This window comes from Notolepis coatsorum (assembly GCF_963971535.1).
Source record: "Notolepis coatsorum genome assembly, chromosome: 12".
Classification (NCBI taxonomy): Eukaryota; Metazoa; Chordata; class Actinopteri; order Aulopiformes; family Paralepididae; genus Notolepis; species Notolepis coatsorum.
In genome coordinates, this window is record NC_140176.1 from 67,308,456 (window position 1) to 67,332,564 (window position 24,109).

Here is a 24,109-nt window from a genome sequence, read left to right on the forward strand (position 1 = left end):
AGACATCAGAGAAACAACTCCTTCCTTCCCGCCCAACCAACTCATTAATTTGATGTGGCACAGGCCCATAAGTCCAAGGTCATATTGCACAGCCCTTTTATATTGCCCTATCCCGTATAGGTTGGGCCACATTTATATCCTGCTTGTTAAGTAGTGCTTATTGAATGTGGTACAAATTCTATTTGAATCTTTTCAGTTTCCAATTGGGGAATCTACAGTATGTGAGGGTATAGCAGCTCGTATTCTGTGAAATACATGTGAGGGATCTTCTGTGAGTGGGAGTTGTGTGAGGCTGAGGTCTGGCTGGAAGCAGATGGTTAGCAGAAGCTGTGTTGTTTATAATACAACTTCATTTGAACCTTTCTAACTTGTAGTGTCACCGCTCCCGTCGCCTGAAGGACCTCCTACAGGCCGTCACCATCTTGTGTTGGCCAAGCTGCACTTGTAACTTTCACTTTTTTACTATTTACAGTTTACATCGCACAGTGTTGTTAATTTAGCTTACGCTTCCCTTACATTAAAGGGGCACTTCACCAAAAAAGAAAATCTTCACATAATTTCACACGCATCCAAAAACACATTCATTTCGTTTTGACAGTTATTGAGAGTAAATGAGTTTGAATATGTAATTAATAATACTACCTGTATACTATACTTGTGTTGTAATTAACACAACACAAGGATTCAATGTCCTGATGGCATCACTGGTGGCCATATGCAAACTCAATATAATAACTGTCAAACTAAATGAAAGTGTGCTAAACTGTTTATTTTTTGGATGTGTGTGAGACTATGTGTAAAATAAATCAGCATTGTTTTTTTTGTTTTTTAAGTGCCCCTTTAACACATATAGGCTAAAGTTATCTCTGCCTCCCTCCCCGCTGCTCTACAGTCAGAATAAAGAAACCAAAATACTAGGAGGACCATGTCGTCTGTCTAGCCTCCATTGCGTGATTTAGCAATCCCTTTGATTTGAATTTGATTAGGCTACTTATGTAACTTCAATTAGAAGTCTATATACCCTGGCATGCACTCAAGTGTGTGTGCGTGTGTGTGTGTGTGTGTGTGTGTGTGTGTGTGTGTGTGTGTGTGTGTGTGTGTGTGTGTCACTGTGTGTGTGTGTGTGTGTGTGTCACTGTGTGTGTGTGTGTGTGTGTCACAGTGTGTGTGTGTGCGTGTGTCCGTGCGCGTGTGTGTTGTGCGTGTCAATGTGTGTGTGTGTGTGTGTGTCTGTCTATGTATGTGTGTGCGTGCGCGCGCGCGTTCCGTGCGTTAGCTTGTGTGTGTGTCAGAGGAGGTGAATTGCTCCCGCAGAGTCCCGCATCAGGCATTTATCGAATTGTTGCGCGGTCTATTGCAGTCTCTCTCTCTCTCTCTCTCTCTCTCTCTCTCTCCCTCTCCCTCTCTCTCTAGCTCTCACTCTTTCTCTCTCTCTCCCCTCTCTCTCTCTCTCTCTCTCTCTCTATATCTCCTCTCTCTCTCTCGCTCCCCCCCCTCTCTCTCTCTCCCTCCCCCCCTCTCTCTCTCTCTCTCTCTCTCTCTCTCTCTCTCCTCTCTCTCTCTCTCTCTCTCTCTCTCTCTCTCTCTCTCTCTCTCTCTCTCTCTCTCTCTCTCTCTCTCTCTCTCTCTCTCTCTCTCTCTCTCTCTCTCTCTCCCCTCCTCCCTCTCTCTCTCTCGCCCCGTCATCTCCTCCTCTCTTTCCGTTCCGCTGAAAATCTTTATCTTGTTCTTCAGCGAACCGTTTCTCCGCCACTTGTGATAATATCACACCTCAGCTAGAAGTAGAGAGTGAACGCTTCTGGCCGCCGCCCCGGAGGAGGTGCACCGCTGCTGCCTCGGCTTTACGGTACTACCTCCACTCCACCTCAGCGGAGCACCTGTCTGTTTCTGCGGGGAGCCGCTGCTGGTCGCCAGGTGGAGGAGGAACCATGACCTCGGCGAAGGAGTCCAACGCGCCGGCGAAGACTGCTCAGCAGCAGGAGCAGGTAGGAGGCTGATGTGCGCGCTTCTCTGTCCCACACGGTGCAGAGGTTTACCTGTGTGCGCTCGGATACAGTGTGTGGGACTCTCCTTTTTTATAATTGGCTAATATCGCACATTATTATCATTTGAGCGACTCGCTGCAGTCATTTTTCATTATGACCAAATAAATTAGACGTCTTTATAGAACTATATGCGTTGAAAATGTAGCCCCTTCCCACTGGAGAACACGAGGGAGCTGCTCGCTGTTATTGTGACTGCTGTGTAAAGCTGGTGCGCCTTTAGTTCATCACGACGCGACCTGTAGGGTTCTCTCTTGTAAAGCGTTCCACTCGATTGTCATCATAGCCTGGTATAACTTTCGGAGGCGAGAGAACTTAGTTATTAATGCTTTTTCATGTTCATGAATATCCCTAGTTATGCTGCATAATAGGATGAATCACAGCACCTGGATAGTAACTAACATAACATTGTATTTATTGTAATCTTGTATGCTAGCCAAATTATGTCAGTATAAAATAAAAATTGCTATTATTACCCCCCTTCAACAAATGTAAACTTTCATAAAAAATTATAATATCTTTGTATCATAGATCAAACCTCCATCTGATATAGACGGGGGGAGGCTGTAAAAACTGCTGAACCAGGAGTGAAAGCCCTCTCTTCTCAATGATACGACTACAACTACACTGTGAGATTTGAGTGTGGTGCAACGTTGCTCTGTCCAGGGGGACATTTTCTCTGTGACCTCCATCGGTTATTCAGTCCGGAGCCGCTGAGGGCTGCTGGACGTGATGGTGCGTCTGGCCCTGGAAAGGAGAGGTGTAGTCAAATGGGTTGTCGGATTTTACACAGTACCGCTGGCGAAGAGGAGAATCCTACTAGTGGGGGCGACAGTGGCTCAGGAGGTAGAGCAGTCATCTGGTAATACAGGGGTTCCCGGTTCGATTCCCGCGCCTCCCGGGCAGCGTGTAGAAGTGTCCTTGAGCAAGACACTTAACCCCTAATGGCTCTCGATGAGCAGGTTGGCTCCGCCGTCGGTGTGTGAATGTGTGAGTGAATTGGTCAAATTTGAGGAACAAATTGTAAAGTGCTTTGGATAAAAGCGCTATATAAAATGCAGCCATTTACCTACTGCCTTTGGTCTAGATGAAATAAGTTCCAATGGTTCCTATTTGAAGGATATTACATCCAATATATTTTTATTATCTTTGATTTTTCTTTGAGGTGTAATATTTCAATGACCTTGCAAAATGTCACCCTTAATAATTCATATAGGCTACCGGAAAATGAACCTAGAAACGGAACACGATTATATATTGCAACAACTGTTGCCGTTATCTCCACTAAACGGGTGATACAACTTCATTGTCACATGTTTTAAGAATTGTGTCTTTTGCCAGATTCATGAATCCTGTTGGAGCCCGTTTTCTCCAATGAAACAAGTGGGTCTTTGTAACGATGGAGTCCATCTGTCATTGTTTGGCTCCCCCTGTGCACTGCACCTTTCTAAAGATGACAGAGAAGGTGAGAGGGACATGTGCGCTCCATCCCGCCAAGCAGGCTGTCTTCCGCTGCTGTCATTTAGCTACAGACTGTCACTCACACCCGGGGAGGCAGGGGAATTATCTATCACACTGCACATTCATATACGAACAGCTACCAAGCAGCATGATGTATCAAATTCTGCACATGAGCTACGGCGGTGCGTAGAGCTGCAGTGTGTCATTTTAGAAGGGAAGATAAACGTGGGCCACCTACAATGTCTTTATACAAAATAAACTATTCATTAACCAATCGTCATAGGACTTTGTTGTCTAATTGATGCACTCGTTCAGAATTACCTATTTTTTTTATAATAAAATACAATTGATTTGTGCCCTAATGATAAGGATAAGCGCTCAATAAAGAAACCCACTCCCATTGCCCAAAGAAAGTCCAACACGCCTATACTGTAAATACTTGGAATTACACACTATGAATGTATTACGTGGCGCATAATGGCATAACAGACCCATGTCCCTTTAGTGTGAGCTCCAGGTATCACAATGCCGATGCTACATATCCTACCACATGGCTCCTAATGGCCACCACAACCCAACGTGTAGATATAGATAGGCAGTGAGAGTCAGCATATCACCAGGGTTATCAAGTGGACACCTCCGTCCACTGGTGTTTCGTCAAGTTAGGCCCACGACACCTCGGGAAGGCTCGACAGTTAGTTTCAGCATCCCAGAACCACCCCCTCCATGCTGGCTCTCATGGTCCATGATACCCACATGCAGAACTTCTAACACTTCCTAACGTTAAGATAATTAGCAAACATAGTAGTGTAGCTCGTCTTGTGTACTTCATAATTTTTTAACTTTATTTTCTGCTGGTACTGCTGCCTGGACGTTTTCCACATGTCCCTCTTCATTGTTTACGTTATAGTAGTGGAGGGATTTTGCATAAAGGATGTCTGTTTACGCTAGTCTACCGCAACCATAGAACTATATAAAACTGGACCGCCACAATGGCCGTCAACATTGAAATTCTAGACGTCCATTGGCCGGTATTTAGTGGCTAATAGAAACCCTGGCGCAGAGCCTACGGTGTAGTTAGTTTACTATACAGTACTTACTGTATCTACTAGGGATGTTAACAATTAATCGAAGATCGATTGATTGATCGTTAAGGATTTACTCGAACACGTGAAATTGACTCAATCTGCTCAAACGACGTGTTGTCCGTCTAGTCTAGTGTATTTTCAAGTCATGTTTCAATGAACAGATGAACAGGGCGCAATTTACCTATGACGAAGAGAAAACGGCCTCGGTGTCTAGAAGAAGCGAGGGATTTTTTTAGTGGCAGCAACTTAAATCATAACAAAATTAAGCAGACAAAGAGAAGCATTTTGAGAAATAAAGGGAGAGAATAATGCCAACTGCAAACACTGCGATTCTGTATACACATACAACACAACGACAACAGCAATGCTCTACCACATCAGGTTCATTCGGATAAGTTGGCTGGCTCATCCTCGCTTACCTGCAGCAACCAGGACCCTGTCAGTCAGTATGAGACAGGCTTTTTATTTTCTATGTTGGCGATTTTGTTGCAAAGTAATAATACTACTAATAGCCTTAAATAATCTTGTTGGCTCATTATTACAGTTGTTTTCAGCGCGTTTCAGTAATTTAGTTAATGTAAAAAAAAAATGCCACATTATGCGGCGCTCGCCCACACAAATGTATTTAACTTCCATCGGACGGTGCGGCAGCGGTTAATATGTCTAGGCCTCTACGTTTCTATATGCTATGCAATGTTGTGAGCGTGTTGTTCGAATGCAATATGTTGCTGCTGTATAAATAAACCTTTTGATTGAGCAAACGAATGCATTTGTTATTGTTTGGTACATTTGGTATTTTTTGTTACAATTGATCGATTAATTGCTCGTTAACGTTATCAATGATCGAGTCAGGAAAGTGCTTACAATTCACAACCCTAGTTTCTACTAAACAAAGGGGTATCCTCCAAGCTCACATTTGATTCACACGCTACCTCACAAAGATGTTCTGATTTGTAATGAAAAAGGATGGAATATCTCTGGAATTTTCTGAAGCACTATTCCACTTTCATAGATACTACTTTAGAATGTATGCACTGGGTATCTGCAAGTGTTGTACTTCGCAAGACCTGTGATCCTTGATCCAGCTGGTGTGATCAGGGGTAGACGGGTCCTCCCCAGCCCCGGCCACAGCGCATCAAGACCCCACTCAGAGACTTTTACAAGCACTGGCATTCGGCCAATCGGATAGTGTATTTTCCCCCCATTCACCGGCTCGTTTTGGACGAAGCAATCTCCGCGTTGCCGGTATACAACGCTCCATCCGTGTTGATAATAATGATTCCCATTATTCCTTGTGATTATTTGCACTTGGCTGATGGCGACGGTACTCAGCTGTGCCTCGTACATACAGGGAGCACTGTGCCCGTAATCACAGGAAAGAATGCCCTCGTGGGTATCGCTGCTGTAACGCAAATGGGGCTACACTGTGCAAATGTACACACACACACACACACACACACACACACACACACAGACACACACACACACACACACACACACACACACACACACACACACACACACACACACACACACACACACACACACACACACACACACACAACACAACACACAGTGACTGTGTGAGGTCTTGTTGCAGTCTCCTGATTGATGGTCTACTAGTAGGGCGTAGAGCCCGGGGACAGAGGACATAGATGGAGGGCATCACACTGGAGATAGAAGTAGGAACCGCGACAACGGACCCCACGATAATCACCTCACAGCAGCTTCCAGAGCTACTCTACTACTCCCTACATGACTGCAATAGGCTGGTGGCTCAGGGGGGGAGGCTCGAATGGTGTACATACATAATGTACTGAAAGAGGGAATAAACTTTTAGAGGAAAGTTAACAAACAGACGGTAGGTATACTATACACCAATACCGATACCGATACCGATACCGGTGGCTTGGATAGATACCAGGCTAACGGTATCATGAGAATTTCCCCCAATACTGAAATCCAAGCCTTGTGCAACATGTCCGAAATCCCAACAAAGCAACTTGATTCTCTGGTTGATTTTTTATACACATACTGTATATAAACTTCATTTTTAATTGGACCCGCCAGGCCAGCCTACAGTATATCCTGTCTACTATCCTAGGATGTAGGATATAAAAACTCAAACATTCTGCATGTTTCAAAAGAAGATGTAATGCTGGGTCCAGTTGTACTAGACGAGCCTCGAGAGGAACTGTAGATGATGGAGAAGAAGACATGTTTAAGAGGGATTCCTTTTAGCCGTGAGAGACAACTGAGACATCATGGATAGATAGTGCAAAAAGAGGTACAACACATTTTTTTATGCACCAATATTGAATTGGGTGGACAAAATGCACCCATCTTTGTCCCTAAGTTATTTGATTGTGGCACACATGAGCTCCCTGATGGAGCCCTGCACACTCAAAGATCTAACTGCCAGTGCTTTTTGCACTGCTTCTTTGTGACTAATTCACACATGTGCCCCCTTTAAAGGATATTCTAGGATGGAATCCTCTCTCCATTACTTGCTTGACTTGTTGGCAATGATGTATAGGCTATTTTAGATATAGCAGCCATTCTGGATAGCCAAACTGATAACACTGCTCAGAGACTTCCACCTCTCCATAGATCATACTTGTGCTACTGTTGCGCTACAGAGTTGATGTTGTGAAGTGACCGATCCCACGCTCCGCCCTCTCTTAGCTTGATTAGATTAGATTAGATAAGATTCAAATGTATTGTCATTATACAGCACAAGTACACTAGTACAGTACAACTAAAATAAGTGTGGCATCCGACCAGAGTGCAAATGTAACCGTAATAATGCAATAGTGATATACAGTGTACAGGTGGTTAAACTGGGTAGAAAATATATACATTTGTACTACTGAGTGTAGTGCTAATCAGATGTATGTACAGAGTTGTAATATTAATATGTAGAGTGATACAGGTATAAAGACAGTATGGTAGTAGTAACAGATGTGGATATATATAAATACCGTAAGAATATATACATATATATATATACAGTACAGAATTACAATACAGCATTATTGTATGTATGTTATACAGAGTTATATGGGTTATATGCAGGTGTATAGTAGGTATATAGAAAGATTATATGCAGGTATATTCTGACCAAGGAAAGCGACGCTAGAAAAAAAAATCTGTTTGACTGAGGTTGGAGGGCCAAGAAAAGAGTGCGGAGCTTGGAACAGGTCAGTTGTTAGTGAATTGGCGCGTATACTCAAATTTGCATGGCCGCACCATGAATCATTATTGTGTGCATGAAACGTCTAGCTTTACAAATGACTCATCACCGGTGAATTCAGCTGTGGCTATCTATATCTGCCAGCACTATTGCATAAGGTTCATGAATATGACATGGCATTCTATTTTAGCACACAATGCTTGCAGCACTAACCCTTTGTGAACCAGGCACTGGGTGTGTATTTCAATCACTTTTGTTGAGCGACCCCAAAACGAATGGTTTTATGTCTATTCCTCATGTCTTGAGTTAATTATATTGTATATTGTTTACACTGCCTTTTTATTGTATTTAATTGTTTACTTCTCCACTGTACTATAATTCTGTGACCTGTACCTGTATGCCAAGGGGATCAATAAAGGAATATCTTATCTTATCTTATCTTATCTTATACTAGGTATGTGAACAGCAGTTTGTCTGCTAGTCGACGCGTCATACGAGAGCGGCGTACATTTTTGAGTGTGCGTTTCTGATGTCGACATATCGACTTAAACATGCTTTAAGCCATTTGGAAAACAGTACTGTTAGTTTTTATTTTATTTGTAATGTTTCGAATAGGCTATTATGACAAACAGTAATGTTTTGAATAGGTCGATTTCCGATTATTACTATTTACTGTCTACACGGAGAACACAAGGAAAGTGTCATTTAGTGGAAACATTATCGCATCCCTTGTCTATACTGTTCAGAACTTAATTAAAGTTAAGTTAATTAAAGTTAATAGTTCATTAAAGCTGAACTGTTGTAGTACTGGTTGATTCTTAGAGGAAGATTAGGACCCATAACCATCAGTGTAGAAAGTAGTATGGGTGCATGAAGACCGATTAAGCAGGAGGGTTGAAACTATCCAGAAGACCGTCCACTACTATCCCACCTGACAATCAGCTGGCCATCTGCCGTAGAGCTCGCCGAACCACGGGAAGATGTAGCTGGATAAGTTGTACGAAAGGAAGAAACTGTGATATACAGAGCTATGGTGGCCCTTGAGGGTCGTGATGACCGGAGTAGCGGACGTCCCGTGATGATGATGACCGGGAGGATGTGACCCTCTCTGCGCCGCCCGCCCCCATGCCTCAAATAGATCCGCCATCAGCTCTATTTAAAAATATTTCAAAATGTTCAGTTGCTATTGCATGCACTTATCTGTGTTTCATTACACATATGAGTGCATGCTTACCAACTGTTCGCCTGTTTTATTTGCAACACTACTATCACCGACATCTAAGAAGGGAGATCCCCCCTTGAACGGCCCTTCTAAGGTTTCTCTCCTCCACATTGCCTGTGGTGCATTCTTTCCTATTGCTAGGTTTTTGTGAGTTTTTCCATACCTTTGCGTGGGGTATGTCTGGGAGTGTTACATTCATTTATTAAATTTTTTTTTGACTTTATGGTGTTTTGTTTTGTTCTTGATTTATTGTGATGTTTCTTCTTGACTTGTTTAAAGAAGACGTGTGTTGTCGGGCCTTACACATACATTTGATTTGAGGCTGGGAATCTGGTCTGTTGAAGTTGGGTTCTGCCGATTTCTGTCATGTTCTGCTACATGCTATATTAGAATTCTACCACTATAGCTTTCAATGGCCAATATGTGAGGATTGGTTCTTTCCCCACCACAGGCTTCTTAAAGTACTGTGATGACTGGTCCGTTCCCGGCCACACGCTCCGTTCCTTTAAGGTACTTTGTTGATTAATTACATTCCCCGCCACGCTCCGTTCCTTTAGGGTACTGTGAGGATTCTGTGATGATTGGTCCGTGGCCGAACGCACACTTCTAAGTCAAGTATCAATTACCATCACGCACCTGATGTGTGTTCTAATCAGCGCCCCAGAGGCTTTATATACTCTGATTCCCCTACTATCGATGTGGGATCGTTCTGAATATTCCTGCATTTGCCTGTCTTCCCCGTCGCTGTTTGCCATCTGTTGCTCCCCAGGACTTTCGTGAAGTAATCCCTGTGGAGAACCTGATTCCCCGTTCGAAGCTGCGCCTCGTTATCTGCCCGCTTTACGCGTTGCGCTCTGGTGAGTTTTTGGAAACAGTTCTTTTTGGATCACCAGTTTTTTGTGTGTTTGTGAAACACCGAAGAGATCCCGTTTTGTTTATACTAGGGATGCTCGATATTGGCTTTTTTACCGATACCGATATTCCGATATTGTCCAACTCTTAATTTCCGATACCGATATCGACCGATATCAACCGATACCGATATATGCAGGGTTTCCCCCCCCAAAAAACGGAATAATTTCAGGTAACTAATAATTTCACTGGATATATATATAACAAATATTGTTATTGTTTTTTTCTTTTTTTAAACCGATACCGATATTTTCCGATATCACATTTTACTGCCGATATCGGCCGATAATATTGGTCGGCCGATAATATCGGACATCCCTAGTTTATACTGTTCTCACCTATTTTTTGTGTTGGATTTACACTTTGGATTACCGTATTGTTTTTTCTCTGGACTCTGCTAACTGTGTGTGTTACACCGAAGATCAAGTCACTTGGATATTTATTTGGATCAGTCACCTCTCTGTTTCTGTTGTGCGCTGGGCTAACTCAGATTTCTCTCTCTCTCCGTTTCCACCTGGAGTGAAAGCTGGGAGGATCTGCAGAGCGGCTTCAGACGTCACAAGCTAATTCCTCACCACCACCTACTGGGAGAATCTGCAGAGCCGCAATAATCTTCACATGCCAGATTCCCCGTTTGTTCTGTTGCTCAACCTAATTCAATCTTGTGACTCTGAGAATAAATACGCCCTTGCTTTGGCTAACTCTGAAACAACTCTCTCTGTGCCGTTGCGCTTGAGGTCGGTTACAAACCCTAACACAATATCCATTATGAAATCACCATTAGAATGTTACCTTCTCTGCGGTCGGATGGCGTAGCGGAGATTGCGCTCGTCACCAATGCAAGAGGCTGCGGTCTCGACTCCCGGAGTCAGCATTGCCTGCGGCTTGGGCCGATCGTCATACTAACTCGTTTGGCTGAGTTAGCGGGAGGGAAGTCGAGGGTGGTAATCTGGCGTTGTGGACAGCGACGCCTACAGGTCAGGTTTGGGCGCCTGCTCAGCGAAAGGCAGGAAATGGTGAAGGCAGCGTGACCTCCCACGCGTTACGCTTCACCAATGAGAGTCCTCGCTGCCAGGTGAAAAAAGAGCCACTGGCTGTCTCCACATGTGTCGGAGGAAGCATGTGGTAGGCTTCAGGGTTCCCTTGTACCGACCAGTAGGAGGAACATGTGCACAACAACCAAGTAGGGGAGGGGGGGAATTGGCATAACGACTAAATTGGGATGGGGAGAAAAATAGAAAATCAGGCAAAAAAAATAAAAGAAGAATGTTACCTTCTCAAAATCTGTTGAATTTCTTGGCTGGCTGGCTGTGTGTGTGTGTGTGTGTGTGTGTGTGTGTGTGCGTGCGTGCCTGTATAGGTTTGAGCCAGGGTAGTATACAAGAACGTTAAATAGATTCCTAAATAAAAAGTTAAAAAAGGATGAGATGTTTAGATATTGGTTATGAAAAAACGATTTCAAACAGAAAATAAAAATACTTGATGCCATCTTTCTGATGTCACCCTTCAGTACCCTGTTGATGGAGAATCGGAGTGATGAGTGCTTAAACAGATGTTAATTAAAGCTGCAACTTTTTCTTACATGCAAACACAAAAATCATCTGCGCTCTCTGCCACTGTCACAGCACCTGTCTTTTGCTTATGTTTTTGCATAAACTTGCATAATTTCATTCTAATTTGCATAAATACATTACGCAGTATATCTGCAGAGTGAGTTCCACTGCACAGCACTATGTGTTCCCCCAACCTCCGCAACTCTCTGCTTCCCTGTGTCTGCATTAGGGCTGGGCAATATGTGGGGAGCGGGGTGTTATTGTTAATATCATGATATTCAGCCCTTTTTCCATCACAATATCCGCATTGGTATGGAAAATCACATGTCTGATCATCCTGTCATCATATTGGTCCTATATAGTAATGGGAGGTGTGATGCAATCAATGGACACTGTATTTTTCACCTGGCATTCTCAAACATTTCAGAATACATTTTGTGAGAAATCTAACGGATAGACAGCAAAATTGTGCATCACAATTATCTGACAAAAATCTGACAGCTAGATTGATATATTGCCCAGCTCTAGTCAGCATGCAGTTGGTAAAGGTATCCGTTGGACTTTTTGACCACTAGTTCATAAAATTGGCGGATGAAAGCGGGCCCCTGAAAATTGTGTATCACGTGATCTTCCAGCACGTGCATAAGGACACGCTAAAGCATGCCATGGGGGGGGGGGGGGGGGGGGGGTTGTGCAGAAAAACACAAACACGGGACGGGATGTCAACATTGCGAAAATGTACTTTGCAAAAGGTCATATGAGGTAAGAAATGTGTTCCTCTTGAAGATTAGAGACCAATAGTAAACTACGTATTTGGGTGCAAATGTGCTGTTAAGATACCTTTTTAATCCAACCACGGTACTGTACAGTACAACCCAATGACTAATCCAGTTGATATAGATTCACCTTCACTCAGCCTCTGAGATTGGATATTGATTGTCCGGTTGGCTAAAGCAAATCCAAGGGCCATTCTCTCTGATGAATGGAGATGCTTTGAAGTTCCCTGGAACCTCTCAACACACCTTTAGATTTCTAGCCAGACATGTTGTTTCTCCTTGATACCCAGCTACACGGATTCCTCCAGGAAAGGAAAAAACAACAACAGATCTATAGAAATAAGTTGATTTAAAGGCTACACTTTGAATTCAGCACAATGCAGGGTAGGCTACAGTATTTACTTTGTCTCCGTGCATCTCCATCATTGGTCTCCCTTGGATTTCTAGTGCGGTGAATCAGGGGCTACAGGGGAGTTCAATAGTCCAGTGTTATTGTGTTTACTTAAATTAAGCTCCTTTGCCAACGCGTTCCTCTGTGTTGTGCCTTTTGAGCACAGCAGCTTCATAATGGGAAAGATAAACAGAGTGGCCAAAATGGGTGTTTTGAGTAAGACAAGTAAAATGGTGAGATATTGATTATCTTTTTGGAATGCAAATGGATTCATCCCTAATATCTTACATCCATTTTCTCTCTCTGCATTGACAGATGAATGTAGCCTACTGTAGCTGCAGCCTTAGATCGTTAGATCTTCCCCTTTGAACAACACGAATCGAACGTTCACACTCTCCCTCGTATATTTAGTCAGGGGTGTAACAAGTACCCATAAATTAAAAGTGAAAGTATGGGTACCGTCTTAAAATTGTACTCAAGTAAAAGTCAGAGTATCTGGCTAAAAACACACTTGAGTAAAAGTAAAAAAGTTTCTACTTTTAGATGTACTTAAGTACTAAAAAGTAAATGTAAAAACTTTTTTTCTGACTCTATTCTTCTGATAGCAGGTGTTTAATCAAAGATCCCCGGTTTCTAGTCTTGCACAAAGACAAATCAGCATGGGTAGGCCAAGGGCGGGTACATTTTCCATTGATGGGGATTTGATTGGCTGTTTTTAAATAAAGTGTGGCCACAGGATTAATAACGTTAACGTTATTTCGGCCAGAGAAACAAATATACTAATTAAAATGGTTGGACCTGCGAGATTTGTATTTTGTACTTTGTAGGTCTGCATTAAATGTAAGGAGTAAAAAGTATGTTTTTTTTTCTCTGAAATGTAATTGAGTAAAAGTATACAAACCTAATAATACTCGAGTAAAGTACAAATCCCCCAAAAAAACAGTACTTAAGTATAGTAACAAAGTACAATTACTCAAGTACTTTACACCCCTGTATTTAGTGCATCGTGCAAACGCACCAGTCTGCCTGTCCATGATCTGTCCTCCCCAGTCGAGCTGTGGGGCCCATCTTGACAGCCTCACTCTCATGGTGCACTAGAAGGTGTGTGTGTAGATTAGAGGTGTTGCCTCCAGATGCTGCCAGATTGCAGACTGCAGAGTTTACAGATTGCCTCATTAACGTTATCAGGTTCCCCATTAGCATTGGGTTGAAATCCAAAGTCTTTCGCATTTTGTTGTGTCACCTGTAGCCGTCTGAAGCCTTCTTACTCCCCGTTGCGTGAAGTGAAATCTACTCCGCTATTCTGCAAGTATTGATAGCATGCTGCTTAGTATTTTTTTATTTTTTTGCAAAATGCAAAAAAAAATTGCTAAATGATCAGCATAACAACCAGTGGGGGGCGGTGGGCAAGTACTCTGTGTGTATGCCTGACGCTCACCGCGGCAAGCCTACTGAGTATCCTTGGCTGATGAAAGGGAATTAAAAGATTTAGAGGAGAATTTGGATGGCCACCAATGTGTGTGCCATAGTTCATTTTCGAGCCCAATTATGAACAATTGAGCCGTGATGTTGTGTTCTGAAGTGGGTTGTGGGAGAGCCAATAGAGAGCCACTTGTCTTCTCAGCTGGCAGCCGGCGAGTTGGTGACACAAATGGCCTCCCAATACCAAGTGAGTTAGCGGGGCAACAGCCACACATGGGGCCCCTCATCAAAGAGGGCATGTCCCAGGTGTGCTCTATTGGCTCGGGATCGCTTTATCAGGTTTCTTTTGGTTTGTTTCAGTTGGTTCACATTGGTGAGTTTTGTTAATAAAGGATACGTTTGGTCATTAACCCTTTTCTTGCCTCTGCCCGTATGGGGAGAGTTATTGTGAGGCTTTAAAAAAAAATTGGGAGAAGGAGGATTTTTATTATTACTTTATATTATATTACTTATTTTTATAATTTTGTCTGGTTGACTGGAGGGACAATTCGATCCATCCCGCAGCCCAGCCCCAGTCCCTCACTGCAGCCCGCAGCCCCAGCCCAGTCCCTCACTGCAGCCCAGTCCTGTCCCTCACTGCAGCCCCAGTCCTGTCCCTCACTGCAGCCCAGCCCTGTCCCTCACTGCAGCCCAGCCCTGTCCCTCACTGCAGCCCAGTCCTGTCCCTCACTGCAGCCCAGCCCCAGCCCTGTCCCTCACTGCAGCCCCAGCCCTGTCCCTCACTGCAGCCCCAGCCCTGTCCCTCACTGCACCCCAGCCCCAGTCCTGTCCCTCACTGCACCCCAGCCCCAGTCCTGTCCCTCACTGCAGCCCAGCCCCAGCCCTGTCCCTCACTGCAGCCCCAGTCCTGTCCCTCACTGCACCCCAGCCCCAGTCCTGTCCCTCACTGCAGCCCAGCCCCAGCCCTGTCCCTCACTGCAGCCCCAGCCCTGTCCCTCACTGCAGCCCCAGCCCTGTCCCTCACTGCAGCCCAGCCCCAGTCCTGTCCCTCACTGCAGCCCAGCCCCAGCCCTGTCCCTCACTGCAGCCCCAGCCCCAGCCCTGTCCCTCACTGCAGCCCCAGTCCTGTCCCTCACTGCAGCCCCAGCCCCAGCCCTGTCCCTCACTGCAGCCCAGCCCCAGTCCTGTCCCTCACTGCAGCCCAGCCCCAGTCCTGTCCCTCACTGCAGCCCCAGCCCTGTCCCTCACTGCAGCCCAGCCCCAGTCCTGTCCCTCACTGCCGCCCAGCCCCAGTCCAGCCCCTCACTGCAGCCCAGCCCCAGCCCCTCACTGCAGCCCCAGCCCCAGTCCAGCCCCTCACTGCAGCCCAGCCCCTCACTGCAGCCCAGCCCCAGTCCAGCCCCTCACTGCAGCCCAGCCCCAGCCCCTCACTGCAGCCCAGCCCCAGTCCAGTCCCTCACTGCAGCCCAGCCCCAGCCCCTCACTGCAGCCCAGCCCCAGTCCAGCCCCTCACTGCAGCCCAGCCCCAGCCCCTCACTGCAGCCCAGCCCCAGTCCAGTCCCTCACTGCAGCCCAGCCCCAGCCCCTCACTGCAGCCCAGCCCCAGTCCAGTCCCTCACTGCAGCCCAGCCCCAGTCCTGTCCCTCACTGCAGCCCAGCCCCAGCCCCTCACTGCAGCCCAGCCCCAGTCCAGTCCCTCACTGCAGCCCAGCCCCAGTCCTGTCCCTCACTGCAGCCCAGCCCCAGCCCCTCACTGCAGCCCAGCCCCAGTCACTGCAGCCCAGCCCCAGACCCTCACTGCAGCCCAGCCCCAGTCACTGCAGCCCAGCCCCAGTCCTGTCCCTCACTGCAGCCCAGCCCCAGTCACTGCAGCCCAGCCCCAGTCCTGTCCCTCACTGCAGCCCAGCCCCAGTCACTGCAGCCCAGCCCCAGTCCTGTCCCTCACTGCAGCCCAGCCCGTCATGTTTGTGGCCTTCACCCTTTGTACCCTCGCCCTTGCCCCCTTTGTTCCTACAGACCACAGCCCTTGTTGCTTGTGAGTTTGGTGAGTTGTGTTAATAAAACACTGAGAGTTTGGTTGTTAAACCTATTCTTGCCTCTGCCTCTCAATGAATCCCGTCACATGGAGATTAAAGGAGAGATTGGAAAGCAGACACCACGCTGATTTATCATGATTGTTGTCATGATTACAATTCCTGGATGAAATGGCTCATAGCCTGAGGGCCGACTTTAATACGGCCATAAATATGCAGTGTCTGGAGAATTGCTCTTTCTGTCTGCTGCTCTTTGTGTCAGTATTGGTCAAACTAAATGCCATGACAAACCTCTTCTAGCTAATTGTGCGTGTGTGCGCGTGTGTGTGTGTGTGTGTGTGTGTGTGTGTGTGTGTGTGTGTGTGTGTGTGTGTGTGTGTGTGTGTGTGTGTGTGTGTGTGTGTGTGTGTGTGTGTGTGTGTGTGCGTGTGTGTGTGTGTGTGTGTGTGTGTGTGTGCGTGTGTGTGTGTGTGTGTGTGTGTGTGTGTGTGTGTTACCCTGTAATGAAGCCTCTCAGGAGGTTGTATAAAACTGCCTCACTGAAGAAAAGGTCAGCATTTTCCATCAGGTAAAACATTTATAATAATAAGTCCTTTGTTATGTTCCGTGTCTCTCAGCTATGGAAGGAAGCAGTGAAATGATTATTAAGCCTATTAAAAACATTCCCCCATTGTGTTTTCAAATCAGGCGGAACGACCCAATGTAAAAATTACTAAGAACTTAAAATGGTATATTCATATTCATATTACTTGTGTGCAGATGGCACCCTTTGGCTTGATAATAAGGTGAACTACCAGCAACACAGTGTTCATACTCCATACTCCATATTGAAGACATAATTAGAATAAACCACATTAAATACATAATAAATGCATCGTTCTATGGTCACACTGGCATATTGTGTATAGCCATTACTATACACTCTGCCATTACTATCAACTCTGCAAGGTCAAGTTAACATGACCACTCTGACCAGCCCTGATGTGTGTGTGTGTGTGTGTGTGTGTGTGTGTGTGTGTGTGTGTGTGTGTGTGTGTGTGTGTGTGTGCGCGTGTGTGCACGTGTGTGTGTGTGTGTGCAAGTCCAGTCGGGCTGTGTTTTTGAGGCTTATCGACCTGCTGTAATTAGGGCCCAGAGCTGTGGAGCAGGAGGAGGAGAGGGGGGAGTGGGGTGGGGTGGGGGGGGGGGGGCTCAGAGCCGCCATGTTCCACTGAGTCTCTAATTGAAACGTTGAGCGTTGCCAGGTTCAGCGTGGACCAGCCTCGGGCCCCTCTGTTGCCTCCACGGCACGGCCGCGACAGTGACAAACACACAGGCAGGCGGTCGCCAACGATAAGCAGGTAATTGCTTGACGCGAATTAGGAGGTGGCGGTGCTTTAACTTCATTGGCCGTGGCTTCCAGGTGCTGTTTGTGTCCACGTGGCGGGAGGGTGTCAGACTTGGTGCGAACCAAATCCGCCGGCTGAGGTGAAATGGAACGGAAGGATGGTTTGATATTATTGTAGGCTGTCCGTCACTTTGCTCCCCAAAAGAATCGTCAGTGCTCCCCAAAAAGAAAACTGGTTTGTACCCACTAGGTGGGTTTTCTGTGCCCATCGGAGTCACTGTATCTGGCTGCGTTTAGCCTGGCACAGCGGCAGAGGAATTAGCATGCTGTTCAAAGCCTGGCACGGTCCTCCAGCCGGTGTACACGCTGACATCCATCGCATCCAAAACCTTTAGTGTTATTGTTATGGCCGCTAACACTCTTCCCCCACGCCTGGGGGATTAGCGATGATGCTCCAAATTGACCAACTCGAGGATGTCTAGTGAGACGTCTCGTGGCGTTATGGTGATGGGAGAGTGAGCGCAGGTGGCCTCTCCGACATCATCATTTCCTTCCTAGTTAAAAGCTTCCCCTCGTCGTCTGTCACAGTGACCCGCTCCCTCTGGGCACACCGAGGAACATCCTGCTTCTCCCCCCAGCTATAGAAAACCAGCCTCGGCTGACAGGGGCCGCCCGCTCATGTGAGACGCGGTGTGAATCCCCTCCGCTGCCGCTCTCGCTGGGGGTCGGCGCTGACTGTGGTGGAAATACTGACTTTCATCATGACATTTGCTGGGTTCACTCCCAATGCCCAGCAGCGACCCGGTTTCTATGGAGATGCTGTTGCTCAGTGGTGTTGCTGGCTTTGTAGATGCGCACACGTATGCACGCGCACACACACACACGCACGCACGCACGCACACACACACACACACACACACACACACACACACACACACACACACACACACACACAATGCATGCATGCCAAACAGAAACCCTCTCACACTCACTCTCTCTCTCTCTCTTGTTCACACACAAATAAACAGAGAAAGTGAGGACATTTTCATTAATGATCAATAATTTAGTCTCCCCCCCTTGTTTATGCATTTCTCTGTTATATGTTTGTTTTTGTTTTGTTGTTATGTTTTTCACACACACAAACATGCATGCATATGCCAAACATACCCCCCCCCCCCCCCCCCCCACACACACACACACACAAATATAAACGGTGAAAGTGAGGACATTTTCATTAATGATAAATAATTTAGTCCCCCCCCCTTGTTTATGCATTTCTCTATGTTATATGTTTGTTCTTGTTTTGTTATGTTTTTCACACACACAAACATGCATGCATGCCAAACAGAAACCCACTCTCTCTCACAAACACACAGACACACACGCACGCACGCACGCACACACACACACACACACACACACACACACACGAATATAAACAGTGAAAGTGAGGACATTTTCATTAATGATCATTCATTTTGCCCCCCCCCCCCCCCCCCCCTCTTGTTTATGCATTTCCTTGTTAACCACCATATGAAAGGGAATCAAAAGCAAGCAGCGCTAATGGGCTCCTCATTCCGACAAATGAGCATGTACCGCTAATTTCAGAGTGTTCCAGCGCATGAGCAGGCGGCTTTGTTCTAACACACCACGCGCCACAGGGAGCTTGATTGGGGCTGTTGATTCCGCAATTGTTCTGCTGATGTGAAAATGAGGTACGCTGGTGCTCGGCGGCAGGCAGCACAGAACACAAAGGGTGCCAGTGGTGAGCTTGGAGCTGGAAGGTTCTATCTATACATTTAGATGTGCTTATTGTCACTTCTTTCATATCTTACAGCATAAACGAGTGGACATCTTTTGTCTCGGCTCCTCGGCCTGGTCACAGTGACATCACTGAAATAGGACAACATTAAAAAGCAATCGGGATAGCATAAAACATTTAAAATAGTCACATTGTGGCTGTACTGTGTGCGGCGTGGCAACAGACCAATGATAGGGAAGCTCTAGACTAGAACTTAACAACTATAGCCGGTGTATTGTGTGCAAAGCAGCAGTAGACAGTAAAAAAACACTACATTACAAATGGTAAATGGCTGCATTTTATATAGCGCTTTTATCCAAAGCGCTTTACAATTTGTTCCTCACATTTTACCCTTTCACTCACACATTCACACACCGATGGCGGAGGCGACCATGCGAGGTGCCAACCTGCTCATTGGGATCAATTAGGGGTTAAGTGTCTTGCTCAAGGACACTTCGACACGCTGCCCGGGAGGAGTGGGAATCGAACCGAGAACCTCCAGATTACCAGACGACTGCTCTACCTCCCCGAGTCACTGCAAATGCGAGCCTCCCCCATTAAAATATAACAATCACAGTACGGATGTAGTGTGTGCAGAGTAGCAGCCAAAATATTTTAGTTATACTGTATGAGTCACATGGGCGGCACAGAGGTTATCACTGTTGCCTCACAACAAGAAGGTTCTGGGTTCAAACCCCAGCAGGAAAACTTTCTGTGTGGCGTTTGCATGTTCTCCCCGTGTTTGCATGGGTTTCCTCCGGGTGCTCTGGTTTCCTCCGGGTGCTCTGGTTACCTCCGGGTGCTCTGGTTTTCTCCGGGTGCTCTGGTTTCCTCCGGGTGCTCTGGTTTCCTCCGGGTGCTCTGGTTTCCTCCCACACCAATAAGGTATATAATACTCCTGCCATTCATTCTAGCGGGAGTTACAGCAGCCAAAATATGTATAGCCATGAGGTGGAAACAACTTGAAAAACTGAAAAAAACTGAAAAAACTATCAATTGGTCTTTGACACTTTTGGATGTCATTTATATGGAGATCTCCACTGCTCGGGTGATTGGAGTTGGGCAGTCCAGCATTGAACTATGGGCCTCAGCGGTTGAGAAAGTAAAGACCATGATCTAGCGGTGAAGCGGGGTCGAGGTGTTGGTCCTGAGGGGTCCTGGGGTGGGGGGGTGGGGGGGGTGGGAGTGGGGGAAGAATCGTCTTTTGTAATGTCTGTGGCAACTTATTTTATTTTATATTCTGTTTTTATTATTTGTATTATTTCTATTTATTGTCATTATTGTTATTATTACTACTGTTATTGTCATGTGAAGTCCTGTCTACTATTGTTGTTTATTATTATTATTACTGTATAAAAAAAAGAAGCAATACATATATTTGATAAAAAGAATTATAATACTATACTCCTGTCATTGCCCTTGAGCAAGGTACTGGCATTACAACTGGAGTTGGTCCCCAGATGCCGCACTGTATGGCTGCCCACTGCTCCGAAATGGTTAGGATGGGTCAAAATGCTGATAATTAATTTGAATGAATTTCCCCAAGGGGATTAAGAAAGGTTCAACTATACTTGCAGTATAATGGTGTGGTATAATATAATGTCCTCATGTAAATATACTCCCCTCCCCTGTATCCCCCTTACCTGTGCCCCCCCCCCTCTCTGTGGAATAAGACATTCCCCTCCCCTTTCTCCCCAAACCTGTACCCCCCCCCCCCCCCCAATTGACCTATCAAATGGGACCACACACCCCCCCTTGTTGAACTATATAGGGCTCCTCCCGACCACAATCGGGGTCTTTTACCTGGGTCATTTCAGCTGATCACCTGGGGGGAAGCCCTCAGCCATTCTCTCTATGTATCCTATCTGTTTGGTTAATAAACCTTCTATCTACAAATATCCCACAATGGTCACAATACAGGTGTAGTGTGTGTAAGTGGCAGCAGCCATAGACACGGTAATAGTCAATTGTCATACAATAGTCACAGTGTTGTGACTCAGTACAGTGTGTGAGGAGTGGGCAGACAGGCAGCACGGCTATTGGTTCATGAGCCCGTCTGCCTGGGGGCAAAACCTGTCCCGGAGTCCTGACACGCTGGTACAGTTTACCAGACGGCATCAGCTGAAACAATCCACGGTTGGGTTGGTTGGGTTCCTTGATTATCCACACTGACTCTTGTATTATGTCCTGGATGGAGGGAAGCTCACATCCACTGATGCTCTGGGCTGTTCGTAGTGTATGACCCTCTTGTGATCGAGGGCAGAGCGGTTCCCATCCAGTCAGGATGCTTTCTGTTGTGCCTCTGTAGAAGGCCTGTAGGATCTGAGGCCCCCGGCCACATGTCTTCTTCCGCCTGAGGAGAAAGAGGCGTGCTGTGCCTTATCACCACCTGTCCGGTGTGCAGGCCTCCACAGCAGACCTATTGGCTTTATGAAGTCACAACAATGGAGTTCTATGCCCTCTGGGTACGATCTATAATACAGTTACAGCCATTAGGACTGTGGTGCCGACGGGATTGATTTTGAGGTTGATTGCTGTTCTGTTATATGCCACAAGGAGGGGCAAAGTCTGACAGAACTGCCTTTGCGGTGCTTCCGAAATAGGTCTCGAAATCCATACAGTAGCACACATAAAAAATATTTATATAAATTTGACATTCATAAGTTATGATGAAGTTAAGACAACCTTTCTCTAGTCTAGGCGTTTGAAAATGTAGGGGAGCAGCCAACAACTTTCAAAATATGATATTATTAATATTTTGCCAACCAAGATACAAGATCATCATGATCACATATTTTTTTTTAATTATCTTCACCTAGAAAAGAAACGAAAAACCTAACTATAGCATTAAAAAGGTGCTCAAATACTTTATTGTAATATGCAACGTGATAAAACTGTCTCGATCTGCAAGCCATTCACGCTGCAACTCGCAGCTCTTTTATAATCATATGAATGTATGTTGAGTGGTTTAAGATACGTTATTTCGAACGTGATTCATTCATTGCACACTAGTTTCAGAACACGCTGCCTCTATGCTATAAGAGAATTCATAATGCAGCGAACGACAGCTAATCCAGTGGGGGGGTTAGGGGTGGACACAAGAGCTATTGTTCACACCTGACTGCCAAGGTGTTGGCTGGATGGAACATACTTGTAAGTAGGAGAAGGACATTGTAGGTGTTGGTCTTTTCATAGGCTGTGAGTGTGTTGACAATAATAAGACAAAAATAATTACACCAGCCATATCTGGCTCGTTTCCATTGTTTACGGTGACATTTAATTAAAATAATTGCAATATATTGCAGTATCAAAATTAATTACTGAGTCATTTGCAAAGCATTTGCTCCAAGTATCATGGTAATATTGCAAGTGCTGATGGGTCAACCAGCACCTCCCAACTCAAAAATAGAATGGTGAATAGAACAGAAGTTAGTAGGCGTCAATAAAATGACAGATTTCATGCCAGCACACACAGGGGCCAACGTTAATGATAAAACTGATCATTAAAATGAAAAGTCAATTGACCAACCTTTCTATTGCACAAGATGAATCTGCAGTCAGCAGAACTCTTTGAATTGATATAAATGATTGGATAGGAGCGCTGTGTGGCTCCTCAATCATGCAAACAAGAATCAGGTGCTCATCGGGATGGGTTACTGTAGATCAATAGCAATTAAGAAGATTACGTTTGTCTTCTTTGTATAATAGCACAACACTTGGAATACTTTTTAACGCGTTTTCAGCTCAAGAGAGCATTCATCAGGATGCCATGGTCATGACAGCAAGCACGCGTCATTGTATAGCGACATCGATCAATATGATATTCAATCACTTTGATCATATTTTAGACAATAATGTGCACATTACATTACACGCATGTATTGCCTATTGACCACTTCCGGTTTCACCTCTGATGGTGAAAATTGTTGACAGTTTTTGTAGCCAATGAAATTCTGGAAATAACGATATATGACGTGAGGGATATTTCCGAGGATATGCTCTTTTCTCTGGCGAAAGAAGAATACTAGAGAAGAATTTTTTTTGCTCCCGATCCGATCCCGATCATGTGATTTTGAGTATCTGCCGATACCGATTTTTCCCGATCCGATCCTTCGGCAATGCATTAAGAAAAAAGAAAAGAAAAAAATGCATCAAGTTGACCCTCAAGGTTGTTTTTTTATTTAACAGTATCCAACTATCCATTATATCCAACATGGATATAGCTTTTTTAACAGTATATCCATTATATCCAACATGGATATATAGCTTCTTTTTTTCACTTATTGCAGCATTGGATCAAAATTCAAAACAAAATAAAAATAAATATTATCAGTGGTGCACCACAAAATAACCATGTAAACTAAAACAAATGATGTGCAGAATAGTGCAATAACAAAGGTAGTGCAGTAACAGAGGTAGCTTGACTAGCTTCACAAGTTCAGTTACATTCAGTCATAAATAATCAAATAAAATATAAAATTGGCTATGAACTAGTCTAGTTAAAAAAAAGTATATAAAAAAAAAGAATTATATATATAAAAAAAAATCCCGATTTTCTTCCCCCGATTCCGATCTTCTGAAAATCACGTGATCGGATCGGGACATCCCTAGTGCCAATGGCCTTTTTGGATAAACATACCGATACATACGTACCATTAGAAAAACATGTGTAAAACACTAATTGTCTGTGTTATTGTTATCAACTTTGGACCTGTACTAGATAAGACTTCAGGCTATGGACCCATTGTGTTTTCCAGCTCATACCTCTCAGCTGGAACTCTTTTGCAGGCATCTGTTTGCAAAATAATTCAGAACAAAAACTTTTATTTCAGTGTGTTCAAACCTCTGTAACTCTATTACAGTAGCACTCAGAGTGATTCTTCCTGTT

At 45.1% G+C, this 24,109-nt stretch overlaps 1 protein-coding gene across 1 annotated transcript in view; it reads left to right on the forward strand.

Moving 5' to 3' along the window:
• Positions 1-1,928: 1,928 nt before the first annotated feature.
• Positions 1,929-24,109, forward strand: part of dpp6a (dipeptidyl-peptidase 6a) — a gene marked incomplete at both ends in the record, with an annotated part of 272,276 nt that continues 250,095 nt past the window's right edge. Inside the window, one exon of the mRNA XM_084326051.1 lies at positions 1,929-1,985. Within this exon, the coding sequence (XP_084182177.1) occupies positions 1,929-1,985 (57 nt within the window). The remainder of the gene's footprint in view (positions 1,986-24,109) is intronic.